Source organism: Mandrillus leucophaeus, unplaced genomic scaffold (assembly GCF_000951045.1).
Source record: "Mandrillus leucophaeus isolate KB7577 unplaced genomic scaffold, Mleu.le_1.0 Scaffold1200, whole genome shotgun sequence".
Classification (NCBI taxonomy): domain Eukaryota; kingdom Metazoa; phylum Chordata; class Mammalia; order Primates; family Cercopithecidae; genus Mandrillus; species Mandrillus leucophaeus.
Genome location: NW_012100322.1, coordinates 526,034 through 541,181, shown reverse-complemented (window position 1 = coordinate 541,181; position 15,148 = coordinate 526,034). Strand labels below are relative to the sequence as shown.

General features: G+C 36.8%; 1 protein-coding gene across 2 annotated transcripts in view; it reads right to left on the bottom strand.

Annotated features, from left to right (window-relative positions):
• TEX10 (testis expressed 10) overlaps window positions 1-15,148 on the bottom strand; it is a 51,127-nt gene that overhangs the window by 17,338 nt on the left and 18,641 nt on the right. For both annotated transcript variants that reach the window (XM_011970208.1, XM_011970209.1), the window contains exons 6-11: window positions 11,017-11,255; window positions 10,232-10,367; window positions 8,890-9,065; window positions 7,427-7,604; window positions 2,828-2,916; window positions 1,410-1,543 (exon numbers count right to left, since the gene is read on the bottom strand). In XM_011970208.1, coding sequence (XP_011825598.1) covers window positions 1,410-1,543; window positions 2,828-2,916; window positions 7,427-7,604; window positions 8,890-9,065; window positions 10,232-10,367; window positions 11,017-11,255 — 952 coding nt within the window. The remainder of the gene's footprint in view (window positions 1-1,409; window positions 1,544-2,827; window positions 2,917-7,426; window positions 7,605-8,889; window positions 9,066-10,231; window positions 10,368-11,016; window positions 11,256-15,148) is intronic.

The following is a 15,148-nucleotide window of genomic DNA, read 5'->3' as shown; positions in this document are numbered from 1 at the left end:
AAGGCCAGCCTGGGCAAAACAGCGAAATCTCTTAAAAAGAAAACACCAGGCCGGGAGCAGTGGCTCACGCCTGTAATCTCAGCACTTTGGGAGGCCAAGGTGGGAGGATCTCCTGAGGTCAGGAGTTCAGCAGCCCAAAATAGCAAAACTGTCTCTACTAAAAACACAAAAAATTAGCCGGGAGTAGTGGCGGGTGCCTGTAATCCCAGCTACTCTGTAGGCTAAGGCAGGAGAAGCGCTTGAACCCGGGAGGCGGAGGGTGCAGTGAGCCAAGATAGCGCCACTGTACTCTAGCCTGGGTGACAAGAGCGAGACTCCGTTTCAAAAAAACAAAAACAAAAAACACCAAACCAAACCCCAAAACAGTAACAAAAAATACTTTTTAAAGTCAGTAGTTAATTAATTTAGACTTGTGGTTTTAATCTGAAGTTTCATTAAGTAGTACTAAAACATAAGATTTCCGATATTTATATGTTCAATTTATTAGCTATCTCTAAGATTTACTTCAATTATTTGTGAAGGTTTGTCAGAAAACTGAAGTATTTGACAAATACTATTACAGTTATTTAAGAAAGTAAAAAAAAATTGGTTTGTAAAAGGAATAAAATTAAATCAAAGTCCTCCTTTAAATGTTTAAATTTACTTAAAAAATAAGACTTGTAGGCTGGGTGTGGTGGCTCATGCCTGTAATCCCAGCATTTTGGGAGGCCGAGGTGAGTGGATCACCTGAGGTCAGGAGTTCAAGACCAGCCTGGCCAAGATGGTGAAACCCACCTCTACTAAAAATACAAAAAATTAGCAAGGTGTGGTGGTGCATGCCTATAATCCCAGCTACTGAGGAGGCTGAGGCAGGAGAATCACTTAAACCTGGGAGGCGGAGGTTGTAGTGAGCCGAGATTGTACCACTGCACTCCAACCTGGGTGACAAGAGCAAAACTCTTGTCTCAAAAAAATCATATCAAATCAAATCAAATCAAATAAAAATTAAGACTTGTAAACCAAACTTCAAAACTTAAAGAATTTGGGTTTTAAATTTAATTTTAATAAGCTACATAGTAATTCTTAAAACCAAAGGAACTGGTGAATAATCTTCCATTTAAAAAGTCACTTTCAAGGATACCAAGTCTTACTTCAGTCTTATCCTTCAAAACCTCAATTCTTCCTCTTACATAATGCTTTCCTCTTTTAAAAAGACAGATCATTCAAATTGCTGATTTGTTCTGTTCTACTGGCATAATTTATAAAGAATGTTTCCCTTTTCAAACTTACTTCTCCTATCCAAGATTATAAGCACTTTAAACAAGTATCTTTGAAAAGCTCTCACACAAGGCAGTTCACATATAGTAACTATTGCTGGCTGATGAACTGAATTTTAATAATTATCGGTTTCTTTTTAAATGAACTATTACCTCTGTTACCTCCCAATGGTGTAAAAATTGATCCAAATCTGTAAGGTAGAGAAGCACAGGGGAAAGCTGTGTCTGGATGACATGAGGAACTCCTCGAAGGCTCTGAAGCCAAGTCAACTCCTCTTTCGAAAACCCTAATACAGGTAAACAAAGAAAGCCAATTTAAAAAAAAAAGCAGTGACATTTTTCATAATTTTTTAAAAAACAGAGATGACATACGTCTTCAAGTGAACATTCTTTAAGCTACCTTGTTTTCTCTGAGCTTCTGCATTTCATGCAATATTTTAAAAAATAAAATGCTAGCAATGAAGACAGTTAAATTCATATAATTACATAAAAGATGTGATCAGACCCAATCTATAATATAGCAAGAAACCGGTTTTACCACTTCTACTAGGGTTTTGACACTTTTACTTAGAGTGAAAAGCATAATCTTTCCAATTAATGGTAGGTTTAAAAAAGCAAATGAGCAAGTAAAAGCAATAATATACTCCTACATATATATCAAATGCTTTAGGTTCTTAGATAATAGCCCTTCAAATGTTTTAAAACTACTCCATCGCCCTAAGTGTTTTTACTTTGACAATACGTGTATAGTTCATTCAACAATTTCTAGTTCCCCTTACCACCTCTATTACACTTGGCCTAACCTACACAAACAACCTGCCAAAGTCACTCCTGAAAGGTAGTTCTCAGAATGATCAGAATACCACTGATGTGGCCCAACCCTATCTACCTTGATGTTCAAATCACTATACTTCTGTAAGCACAACCTAAAGAGGCAGCATCTAGTTTGATAGCCATGTCATAGTACTGACTCCCAATGAGCTTTCTAAAACCACTAAAATCTTTTTGACAACTACTATTATTAAAACACAAAGCCTCCCCCACCTCAAATGTACACATTCAAAAGTATACAATAAACATATAGGAGCTTACGTTTATCTTCTGAAATATTTATCTTGCTAGATTCAGCATAGTATTGGAACTGTCAAGTTCTTTTTGGACTCTGACACTGTATTAACTCTCCTAATTTCAAGTCTTCAGAAAATTTCAAAGAATCCCATCATTATCCAAGTATAAAATGAAAATATTTAAATAATGCATTTAAAATAATAGTAACAGTACATCAAACTTAAAAATACAATAATATGACATTCAAATAATGCTCAGGGTTTTGATACTCATACTATAAGAGATTTAAAGATAAATCATCCATACTCCTGCCTCAGGAGCCTAACAATGTAGGTTAGAAATATTCTTTCGATTTCCACTTACTAATCACAAAAATCACTCCAAGACAGAATATTTATCATCTTCAAAACTGAACCAAACTGATAAAATGGCAAATCTTAGAAGGATAATTGTGATTCACATTAGGTTTTTTCTTTTTTAATCTGGCAAGTGAATGTGGTTACCTGTAAGTGTGGAAAATAAGAAGCTGAAATAGTCCACATCACTCATCAACCAGTCTTTAGCTGAATACTTCCACCCAGAAAATGATGATCTATAAAAAACAAAGGGAGAAGTATTACCAGAAGTGACCAACTTGACAGACTTGTTGGTAGCACAGTATATAACCATTTTTCTTTACTGAAAACAAGTTTGATTTCATAGCTTAAAACCCATATATGCCTTGTATTAATTTCATATCCAAGGGCTCAGGTACCATAGTAGAAAAGTTTGAAATTCAAACATATTAATACAAACTTTCATTAAAAAGCATACCTGATCAACATATATAGTGTAACAGAAGATTTCCATCCCACTTGAAATTCAGACTCTAAGGAGCCAAGATGAAGTTTTGCTTTTCAGTGGTAGGTTCAGCTGCTATGTATTTACTATTTGATTTTTATAGTCTTACCCTCAGCAAATGAGTTATGTTTAAACAAGCTTCAGCTTCCTACATAACTAAGCAAAAGTATCTTAATTAGGCAAAGAAAACTTACCTTTAAAGCCACTGTAAGGCAACTCTGTGTTCTTATTCTTAGTAAAGTTGTAACTAGGTCTATTTCACAATAGTGCAGCTAAGGTATTGGCAGAGGACTCAAAAGGAATAGCTAAATGTAAAGCAGCTTTTCATTAAATGAGAATTATTTGGTTCCTCCTATGAGATCAGTTTCTAGTGTCTCCTTTAAAAATTCCCTTCAAGGTAAAGCTAGGAAGAAAACAAATGTCAACCATGGGTGTTGCAGAAAGGCTCAGAATAATCAGACAAGCTGATACTAAAAATTTTTTATCACAGACATCTGAATACATATCAAACAAAATTAGGAACTGCTAATTCACCTATAAGCACTTAGTAATTTTTTTACTGTTATAATAATTGGACTTATATTTATTTATATATTTTTTGAGATGGAGTTTCACTCTTATTGCCCAGGCTGGAGTGCAATGGCATGATCTCAGCTCACTGCAACCTCCACCTCCTGGGTTCAAACGATTCTCCTGCCTCAGCCTCCTGAGTAGCTGGGATTATAGGTGTCCTTAATTTTTGTATTTTTAGTAGAGATGGGGTTTCGCCATGTTGACCAGCCTGGTCTCAAACTCTTGACTTCAAGTGATCCGCCTGCCTTGGTCTCCCAAAGTTCTGGGATTACAGGCGTGAGCCACTGCACCCTGTCTTATTAATATTCTTACGAGGGGACGGGCATAAAATAATGAAAACACTCTTCTTGGGTGTCATTCCCAGGTGATAAGCAAAGGTCTATGGGGCAAGAGCACAAGCTAAGGGGGTTATAAAAAGTACAGATGCTCAACAGAAAGAAGTACAAAATAGTGGTTGGAAAACGAACTATTATCCTCTTGAACTCAATGAAAACAGGAAGCCACTGTGCCATCCAATGGCCAAAAGGGGCAGCAAATTTATTTAACAGCCTATTTAAAATTCTGACCCTGTGAAAAGTGATAAATGACAAGCAATATAGCACACTGGCTTTAAAACTAAACTATGAAAACCATATATACTTTCCAAGCCTGAACACTTCTGTGAGCAAAAGAGGGTGCTGGTGCTGATTATGCTGGGACAAAAGGAGTAAAATGGAACTGTTCCTGGCAGACCAGGTCATATGTTCACCCTATTTGAAACCCGAGCCAAACTTCCTGGTGCAAGCCAATTTCTCCTTCCTCAGAGATTTTATCTAACACCATGGAGCATCTTTCCATATTTTTGCTTTCTGTTCCCCCAATCTGGCTATAAATAAATTGGGGTAGTGGGGTAAGAACTGAGAAAAGGCCACTGGATATTACGATGAAACACCAGAAGTAGAATGGTATGAGGAAAACATCAGATTATAAAAAAACTATAACTGGCTGGTAAAAAGGTAGAGACAGCAATTCCAAACACATTTTTTAAAAGCTGAGAGAAACATGAATGATTTCTAGCTGATGGGTTTTTAACACATGGAATCCCTGCTTAGGTGGTACATGTCCTGCCATTAGACAAATGCTTTAATACAGATGGCAAGGTATCAGAACTACAAAAATTGAGCTAAACTTAATCTCACAGACCAATTAATGTGACAAGATAAAAATCAGAATTGAGTAAAGGAGTATTGCAGAAAAATCAATCTGGCAACAGTGCACAGGATGCATGGGACTGAGAAGCAATATTTTAAGAGTGTAAGTGGCAAATAATTTAAAAGTTCACTTTTATAGTCATGGTCAAGAAGAGGAGTTATTTTGAATAAAAAACTAAAGATATGAAGTAACCCAACATATATATGTCTGAATGAACTAACCTTCAGTCCTTTTTTTAAGATGGAGTCTCCCTCTGTCACCCAGGGTGAAGTGCAGTGGCACTATCTCAGCTCACTACAACCTCCGCCTCCTGGATTCAAGCAATTCTCCTGCCTCAGCCTCCTTAGTAGCTGGGGTTACATGCACGAGCTGCCATGCCCAGCTAATTTTTGTATTTTTAATAGAGATGGGGTTTCACCACGTTGGCCAGGCTGTTCTCAAACTCCTGACCTCAAGTGATCTCCTGCCTCAGCCTCCCAAAGTGCTGGGATTTACAGGCGTGAGCCACTGCGCCCAGCTAGTCTTATTATGACCCTATGAAAAGTGATAAAATGATAGTGCCATGGGCTCAACAAGGCTAAAAAGTCCTAATTTTGTATTCTTTTTAAAAAGGGACTACTTTAGATGGGAATAGTACACCTATATAGAGAGAAGTCTACTAATGGACTCTGTACAAATACTAAAAAGCAAAATTTAATTTGGCAGACTTTAACTACAATGACAATCGTTTAAATATGAGTCCGTATTATCAGTATTTGTAAAATTAATATATTTTCCCAATTCTCGCCACTCATCGCCACAAAAAGATAAAAGCAAAAAAAAAAAAAAAAAAAACCCAAGATTTTAAAAAACATCCTTGACAAAAGTTACTAAACATAAGTGAACAGATGTTGAGGAAGACATTAAATGCATCTTCCAAGGAGAATCAATTTCAAGAAACATTCAAGGGGTGATTTAACTGAACTGAATCTAAGTTATATCTAAGGAACAGAGTGCCCTCTACTGGAAGTCAAATAAAAAACAAGCACTTAAGTTACAGAAAAAAATTTTAAAAATTTAACTTTTAAAAGGCCTAGCACTTTGCTTACACAAAACAAAGTGCAGTTTTTTTAATATCTAAAAAAAAAAAACATGGAAAACTAATCAACATTTAAAATTCTTAAAAAATATGTCCAGGCCCCTTTAATGGGCATATACAAGGAAGAAATAAACCTAGAATTTTTAAATACAAACAATATTTTATTTATGTTTTGTTCTCTGTTTTGGTAAAAGGCAAATTTACTGTCAGTTTTGAAGCACACTTCCAGTGACCAGAGTTAAATATCTGTCCTACACTGGTATGAAGAAAGTCTATTAAGAGTAAGCTACTCTTATCTACCAAGGGGATCTATACAAGAAAACTTTTCAACTACAGCCTAGATTTCTATTTCTGCCTAAAACCACATCAGACCCTTCCCATCAGACCCTTCCCACAACCAGTAATACTGCTGAATACTAAAATACTATGACTGAAGACATACACATGAGGATACTTCCAACACAAGCAGTATAAAACCTTTCAGAGTTTCAGAGTAAAATGGCTATGGAAAATGGCATGTAGTGTTAGCTACTTTGGAGGCCAAGGCGGGAGGATCTCTTGAGCCCAAGAGTTCAAAGCTGCAGTGAGCTATGATCATGCCACTTGCACTCCAATCTGGGTAAGAGTGAGAACTTGTCTCTTGAAATATTAAAACGTTTTTTTTTGAGACGGAGTCTCACTCTGTCACCCAGGCTGGAGTGCAGTGGCACCATCTCGGCTCACTGCAACTTCCGCCTCCTGGGTTCAAGTAATTCTTCTGCCTCAGCCTCCTGAGTAGCGGAGACTACAGGCACGTATCACCATGCCCAGCTAAGTTTTGTATTTTTGGTAGAGATGGCGTTTCACCATGCTGGCCAGGCTGGTCTCAAACTCCTGACCTCGTGATCTGCCCACCTTGGCCTCCCAAAGTGCTGGGATTACAGGCGTGAGCCACCGCGCCTGGCAAAACTTTTTAAGAAAGGTTAAAATGGTAAATTTTATGTTATGTTTATTATACCACCAGGAAAACAAAAGTGAGAGATTACAAGTAATTCCTGGTCTCAGTCCACGAGCTTATTTAATTCACCAGCTACATTAAATTCTGAGCTCTCTGAAGAAAAGGTCTATATTGCAATTCCATAACAACAAAGGTTTGAAGTATGACACCCTCACCTACCAATAAATCCCTTACTACACACTTTTGTTAATTCTATTTCAACTCTTATTCCAACCTAGCTATAAAAATTATTAACCAAGTAATTTGAAACAGTCTTACTCTTGTAAACTTACTCTACCTAGTGATATCAACAGTTTTAACTGTTGCATTAAGAGAAAATGAAGGTAGTATATGCGACTTCAAAAGCCTTCCATAATTCACAAATTACCAGTAAAAGGGGGAAAAGATTATACACTTAAAATACAGCTCACTTCAGCATGCTACCTCATGTGCAGTATCCCGATAAGCATGGCAGCCAAGCTTGAACTGAGTCTTCCCATAATACAGCAACGACTTAACCGAGAAAGCAGATCAGCAGGCAGACTGGGTAGGAAATACACAAGCTGAACCAAACGCTGCTGAGAGTCTGCAGGGAGAACCACCACAGCACCTTCTTGTGGATCTAGTGAGGTGGATAGACATATTAACATCAACTATGAAAGACAAGCAAACCAGAGATTAATAAAGCAGATCAATTACTTCCAGTGAATTGTAGGCTAACATTTTATGCTGAATTTTATGCTGAATATCAATTACATAAAAACATAATTATATTAATATCATCAAACACTTATGTACGGCTTGTTAAGCTACTGCATAAAATAAAATACCAAACATAATTTATTTAAAGATTTAATATCCAAGTGTCTTGTAAGAAATAAAAACTTTCATGGGGGTAAAGAGGAAAAGAGATTGGGCACAAAGTAAATAAGCAATTTTGCTAAACAGTGACAATTACAACATCAACCTGACTTAAAGCAAAAGACTTGGTTTGCTGTGTGTATATATACACCTACATATATATGACCAATATTGAAAAATATATATTTAAAACTATAACCCACAAAAGGTGGAAACCACTCAAATGTTCATCACTAGACAAACGGATAAATACCAGTGACATATCCATACAACAAAATACTACTCAACAATAAAAAGGAATAAAGTATTGAAAATACTATGCTAAGTGAAACAAGTCGGACACAAAAGGCCCCATGTTATGTAATTCCATTTATAAGAAATATCCATGATAGGCAAATCCATATAGACAGAAAGTAGATGAGTGATTTCCCGGGGCTGGGGGAAGGAAGGAGTAAGGATGAACTTTCAATCAGTACAAGTTTCTTTCTGGGGTGATAAAAATGTTTTAGAATTAGACAGTGGTGATAGTTAGTTGCACAACCTTAGGAATATAGTTTTTAAAATTCATTGAACTGTATACTGTAAAATGGTGAATTTCACAGTATGTGAATATTTCGATAATGATATGTATACATACATCTCTGTTATGTTTTAATAATTCTGCTTAAAATATTAGTTAAGTCAATTCCAGATGAATAAAGAATATATGAAAGTCATACAAGATATTCATTATAATTAAATAATAAAGATACGTCTTGCCATCAGAGCAAAAGAATTTTTAAGTATCAGATTAGTTTTGAATTTATGAATAGCAAGTGGTTTGAAAGACAATTTAAGAATGCAATAAGCATCAACAATCATTAATCTTCTATATCCTAATACTGAAAATGAATTTGCTGTCTGATGTTTTGTTTTGGCAATTTAACCATGGTATTACTAATTTAGACTAAGGGAAAGGCAAAACTACAGAGCTCCCCTTAAAAACTTCTTTTGTGTATCAGGGTGGACCAATGACTACCTACGCCATTAAACAAATGAACTCTTACCATAAATTCGGAGGGCAGTAGCTTGTAAACTTTTTAGTAATTCTTTATTTGCTCGTGCTGCAGCGGTATGAATGATATCAATAAGCTGTGTAGAAAGCTCAGGATTTCGGGAGCCAAGATGAGCAAGTTGCAATGGTAAACCAGCCAGCCAACGGGACAGCACTTTACTACGATATCTTAGAAAGGCCAAAGACATCTTTGTAATTCTCAAAGACAAGGGAAATAAATTTAAACCAAAAAAAAAAAAAAATTTAAATATATCACAAAGTGACTAATTATGTACCAATAATACCAAATTTATTCATTTAAACATTTGAGAACCCACAAGATGCCAGCATCATTTTCCAAGGCTTTACGCACTAAATTAACGTTAACTGGAGCAGTATCTAAATTACATTCTTATTTTGAAGGATAAAGACACTTAACTATTTATCCTAATTGGTGGTGTTATACTATATTAACAAATGTACACATTCACCGTAAGTTGCTCCCATACAAAATGGCTTCAAACTTGTGCTATTTTTATTTCTTTAGAATACTAGCTGGAGTGCAAACGTCTTGAATAACAGTGAACATTTTTACTAGGTCCCCTGAAAGGTTGGTGATTCTATCATGGACTTTGCTGTCAAGACAGACCTGAACTTAAGTCTCAGCTCTGCTACACATTAGATTCATAATACTCACCAATTTATTTATTTTCTGCTTCCTTCTGTAAAATGGAAGCTAACAGTATTCACCTCACAGTAGCAGTATGAAGATTACTGAGATTATGTAAAGTACTTGGCTTAAAGTAAATACCCAAATACGTTACAACAACTACCTATATATGTTGAGGTCTCCCAAATCTGTATCTTCCTCTCAAACATTTCTGACTATGCCAAATAAACCTCAAACTCACCTTACTGAAAAATTCCTTAGTCCACTCTTTTGTTGTCTCTCTCTGATAGCACCAAACTAAGCCAGAAACCTTCTCATCTTCTATTGCCCTCACTCTTATCCCATATGCCTCAATATGTCACTAATGGCTAGAGATTCAACCTCCATAATTTTTACGGGAAGGGAAGAGAAAGGGCTAAGATGGTTCCAACTGTCCCTTAGCTATAAGTGGACAGGTGGAAATGCATGCCTAAGCAGTCTTTTATCTGTTCAGATATGGGTATAAAGTTTACTGGCACTTTATGTACGCTTCTTTTAAAATTTTATATCATTTCCTAAATGCAAACAAGTAGGATTAAAAAGAATGAACTTCTCCAAAGATTTAATCTCTCTAAAATTATTTAAATATTTAAACAGACTACAGAAAAACTCAGCAAGAGAAAAAGGAAAAATAACAAGATTTTACCTGAATCTACAAGATCTCAGTTCTTCTGTCTGATAGATTTTACTGAAAAACTTCAATAACAAAGTCCGAACTGGAAGGATAAGGCCCCTCTGCTGATATAATGTATAAACTGCCTTAATAAGAGTCTCTGTGTCCTCTACAAACAGAAAGAAAACAACTTGCATATGAATCAAAAAATGTTTACCAGCCCCCAAATTCCTCTGAATGCACCGAAATACTTTGTTCCTATGGCAAAGCCAATTTTAGCCACAAACTGACAACTACCATTGAAGTCCTATAGCAATGGCCTAATAAAAAAGACAAACCAATCAGTAGTAACAGTATAAATTTTCTTAACAACAAACCTAGGAATGACAAAAACCGGAATATCAGAAAGGCGATTTAGATGGGAACTACGTAGGAAAACTTTGTTTTTAAATCAAAGAATAAGTAAGCCACTCTAAAACTGACTTAATATAACTTAACATCAAGCTAGAAGAAAGGTAAAGAGACAGGGAAGATTCATGCCATATGAGTCAAGGGAAAAAGTTCTCAAATTCTAGTCAAACTAGATCAGAAGAGGGTAGAGTCTTTATCAATTTGCTTCAGAGTGGACCTACCCACTTACAGATACTCTGAGCCATAAACAATTTCTGTGTTCAAGTAGACAGTAGCTACCTTTTAGGGCTTGAATATAATTAGCCTGACTACATGGAATGTTTACAAGCCATCATTTCAAAGCTAGACCTTAAGATAGCACATGTAAGAGCTCCACTCTTAAATAAGGGCAAAGTAGCATCACCTACCTCTGTTTGGTTGTATTTGCATTAACCTCCAGGATACTCCCAGCAATCTGTTCAGTTGCTTACTATTTAGCCTAGAGCCATCTTCAAGGGTCTCTGTTACAAATTTCCTTATCATTTCTATCCAACTGCAATCCTTCTGCAAAGTTGACGCATTTGCCAGGGAGACCATGATATCAGACAGTGTTAAATTCAGTAAGAGATGATCTACGTTATTGGAGAGAACTGTGCAATGCTTGATGCTAGAAACAAAGACACACACATCTATAAAGCGTTACGTCTACCATGACTGCTTCATTAGAATACTTAAAATAATCTATCAGTGTAGTTTTAAAAAATTCCCTTCTAGAATTAATAGACGGCCAAGAAGATAGGTGCATAGGCAAGACTTAGGCCACAGTTCTACAAATAAACCATTTCATTATGGAATCAGAGTTGTTAAGAAGGTACAGAGTGTATACAGCTCAATTCATTACTCAAGGTGCTATTCATACAAAATGTAAATGTCCTTTTAATATTGCCTGGGAACTTGAAAGATAAAACTTAAAAACCCTGACACACCTGATTTAAGGCAGATAATTACATTTGGATGTAAATCACAGCAGATCTTGGCTCTGCTTTTAACTAATCATCTGACTTAAAAGAATCACTAGTCTTTCCTGGCCATAACTTTCTCATATGTGAAATAAGGAGACATATCCAGGTAAGCACTGATTTGAAACAATTCTATAATTCACATATTAATATCGGTTTATTCACTCTAGCCAAACAAAACACAATTTCAAAAAACCTCAAATAAAATATTTTAATAAAAACAAAATTTGCAACTTGGAACATACTCATTTCAGACTGTGGTATATTCAACAGCAGAGCTTACTTCTTTCATGTTTAGAAAAACATAAAGCTGGCTGAACGTGGTGGCCCATGCCTGTAATCCCAGTGTTTTGGGAGGATGAACTGGGAAGACTGCTTGAGGCCAGGAGTTGGAGACTAGCCTGGAAAACACAGCAAGATCCCATCTCTACACAAAATAAAAGTAAAATTAAGGCTGGGCACGAGAGCGCATGCCTGTAATCCCAGCACTTTGGGAAGCCGAAGCGGGTGGATCACCTGAGGTGAGGAGTTCAAGACCACCCTGACCAACATGGTGAAACCCTTGTCTCCACTAAACACAAAAAAAATTAGCCGGGTGTGGTGGCACATGCCTGTAATCCCAGCTACTTGGGAGGCTGAGGCAGGAAAATCACTTGAACCCAGGAGGCGGAGGTTGCAGTGAGCCGAGATTGCGCCGTTGCACTCCAGCCTGGGCAACAAGAGCGAAAACTCCATCTCAAAAAATAAATAAATAAAAATAAAATAAGCCAGGCATGCTGGCAAGTGCCTATAGTCCTAGCTACTCAGGAGGCCGAGGCAGGAGCATCATTTAAGCCCAGGAGTTTGAGGTTACAGTGAGCTATGATCACAAAACTGCACTCCAACCTGGGCAACAAAGAGAGACCCTATCATTAAAAAACAGAAAAGAAAAATGTAAATTTGACTGAAGCCATAAATATCTCAAGTCAATCAATTTTAAAGGAAAAGATTAATCCTAGTTAGTCTTGAGCAAGTGCACAGTAGTGAGGAACCACAAATACATGAGAAGGGAAATAAAAGAAATCTGGCATTACCAAGCATCAAATGTAAGACCAGGAATGACAAATGAGCCTGGAAAGGTAAAATGGAACCAGGTTACAAAGAGCCAGAGGCTAAAGACATCAAAACTAATTCTGTAAGCAAAGGAATAACATGGTTGCAAGCTTCTTTCAGAGACATGATTGTGTGGCTACAAAAGGGAAAATCAGAGTTACAAACTACAAACAAAGAAGCAGTTGTGGGGCTACTACAGCACTCCAAGCAAGAGATGGCAAGTCCAAGAACCAGGGTCAATGCTGGTATGAAATGGGAGAAGGAGGGCATTTAGAAAGAACAAAAATTAGCCAGATTTGAAATATGCTTAAATATATACAAATATATGAGTCTGAAGATGGTGGAGACAGGAGGAGTAGTCATCAAGGGTTCTAACAGTAGTGACTAAATTGATAGAGATGATGAAGAAAAAGGAGCAGAGAGATCTAGAAATTAATTCTCCGTTGGATATGTTGAGCCTAAAGGATCATAATCAAATCCAGATGGAGATGGCCAACAGACAACTCAGTGTACAAGTCTGACACTGGAAGAAGTCTGAGCTATTTAATAGAAATTACCCACGTGACTGCTCCTAGCTTCAAAGAAAGCTGGGAAATCTGTTTTTTATTTTGTGTAGTGACACGTTCAGATGAAAATGAGGAATCCTATCATTAAGAAAAGAGACAGTAAACACTGGGATAGACTTGAAACATTTCTTCCCCACAGGCAGAGCTTTGGAAAATTTACCCTAACTTTATCTCAGGCAGCATAATCTATTACGATCCAGAAAGTCTCAATGGACATCTGCAAACTTGGGAGAGTTCCTTCTGCTCCAATAACATATACAGAAATTTCAAAGACTAAATATACCAACAATTCTAGGAGGAAGGCAGATCTCTGATGAAACTTCAATTTCCAGTAAAAGTAGTATAGGTAATTACAACATTGCTGAAAATAACTAGAAGTGCAAGATTCCAGCACTCAAGGTTTAGTCCTGAGGGCAACTGCCAGTGCAAAAGAAAAAAGCTGCAAAACTAAGGCAACCTTTTAGTGGCCCCACAAGAAAAAGGAATTCAAAAGTCAAAGCCTAGGGCCTACCAAGACATCCCTACATTTTTTTTTTTTTTTTTTTTTTTTGGAGACAGAGTGTTGCTCTGTCGCCCAGGCTGGAGTGCAGTGGCACGATCCTCCCACCTCAGCCTCCTGGGTAGCTGGGGTTACAGGAACATGCCACCACACCCCGCTAATTTTGTATTTTTAGTAGAGATGGGGCCTTCACCATGTTGGCCAGGCTGGTCTCGAACTCCTGACCTCAAGTGATCCACCCACCTTGGCCTCCAAAAAGGCTGAGATTACAGGTGTGAGACACTGTGACGGGACAACATCCCTTCCTTGAGCTTGGCCCTTTAAGGTTTCTCTCCCAGGAAAGTAAAAGTAATTCTTAAGATAAACTTGAATCCTAGTTCTGCATCATTCTAGCAGTTTAAAGAATAATTCTTCCTAAACTAATCTATAGATTCAACACAATCCAAATCAAAGTTCTAGCAAGCTATTTTGTAACTGTTGACAAACTGATTCTGAAGTCTACATGGTAACGTCAAAGACCCAGAATACCAAACATAAGACTAAAGCAAAACAAGCTGGGCATGGTGGCTCATGCCTGTAATCCCAACACTTTGGGAGGCCAAGGTGGGAGGAGCCCTTGAGCCCAGTTGAAAATCAGCCTAGGGAACATAAGGAGACCCCATTTAAAAAAAAAAAAAAAAAAAAAACACTCTAAAGCAAAACAAAGCTGGAAGACTCACATGCCCTATTTTCAAGACTCACAATAAAGCTACAATAAGCAAGACAAGATGGTATTGATGAAACAACAAACATACATAAATTAATGGAACACAGTCCCAAAACAAACCCATGAAAATACAGTCAACTGAATTTTGACAAATGAGCAAAGGAAATTTAATGGATAAAGTATAGTCTTTCCAATGAGTGGTGATGGAACAATTGGAAAGAATTCTAGAACTGAAAAATAAAAAATGAAAATTCCGTGGACTTATGTTTGACTACAACTGAATAAAACTAAATAATTAAAAACTGGAAAGGATAAAGAAAAGATTAAAAAATAGGTGGAGGATTCAATAAGTAGATGTAACATGCATTAAATTAGTCTTGAAAGGAAAGAAGAGAAACTGGCAAATGTTTAAAAGATAATACGTTTTTCAGAACTGATGAAGACATTTCATTCAAGATTCAAGATATCAGTTAAGTCCACTGAATCCCAAGCAGAATAAACAGAAAAGAAAACCACACCTGGATACATCACTGTGAAACTGCAGAAAATGAAAGACAAGAAGAAAAACTTTAGGGGGAAAAAAAAAAACACAGGTAACTCCTAAAGTATCCACAGTTAAGACTCATAGCTGACTTCTTAACGTAACAATGGAAACCAGGAGACAGTAAAATATCGTCA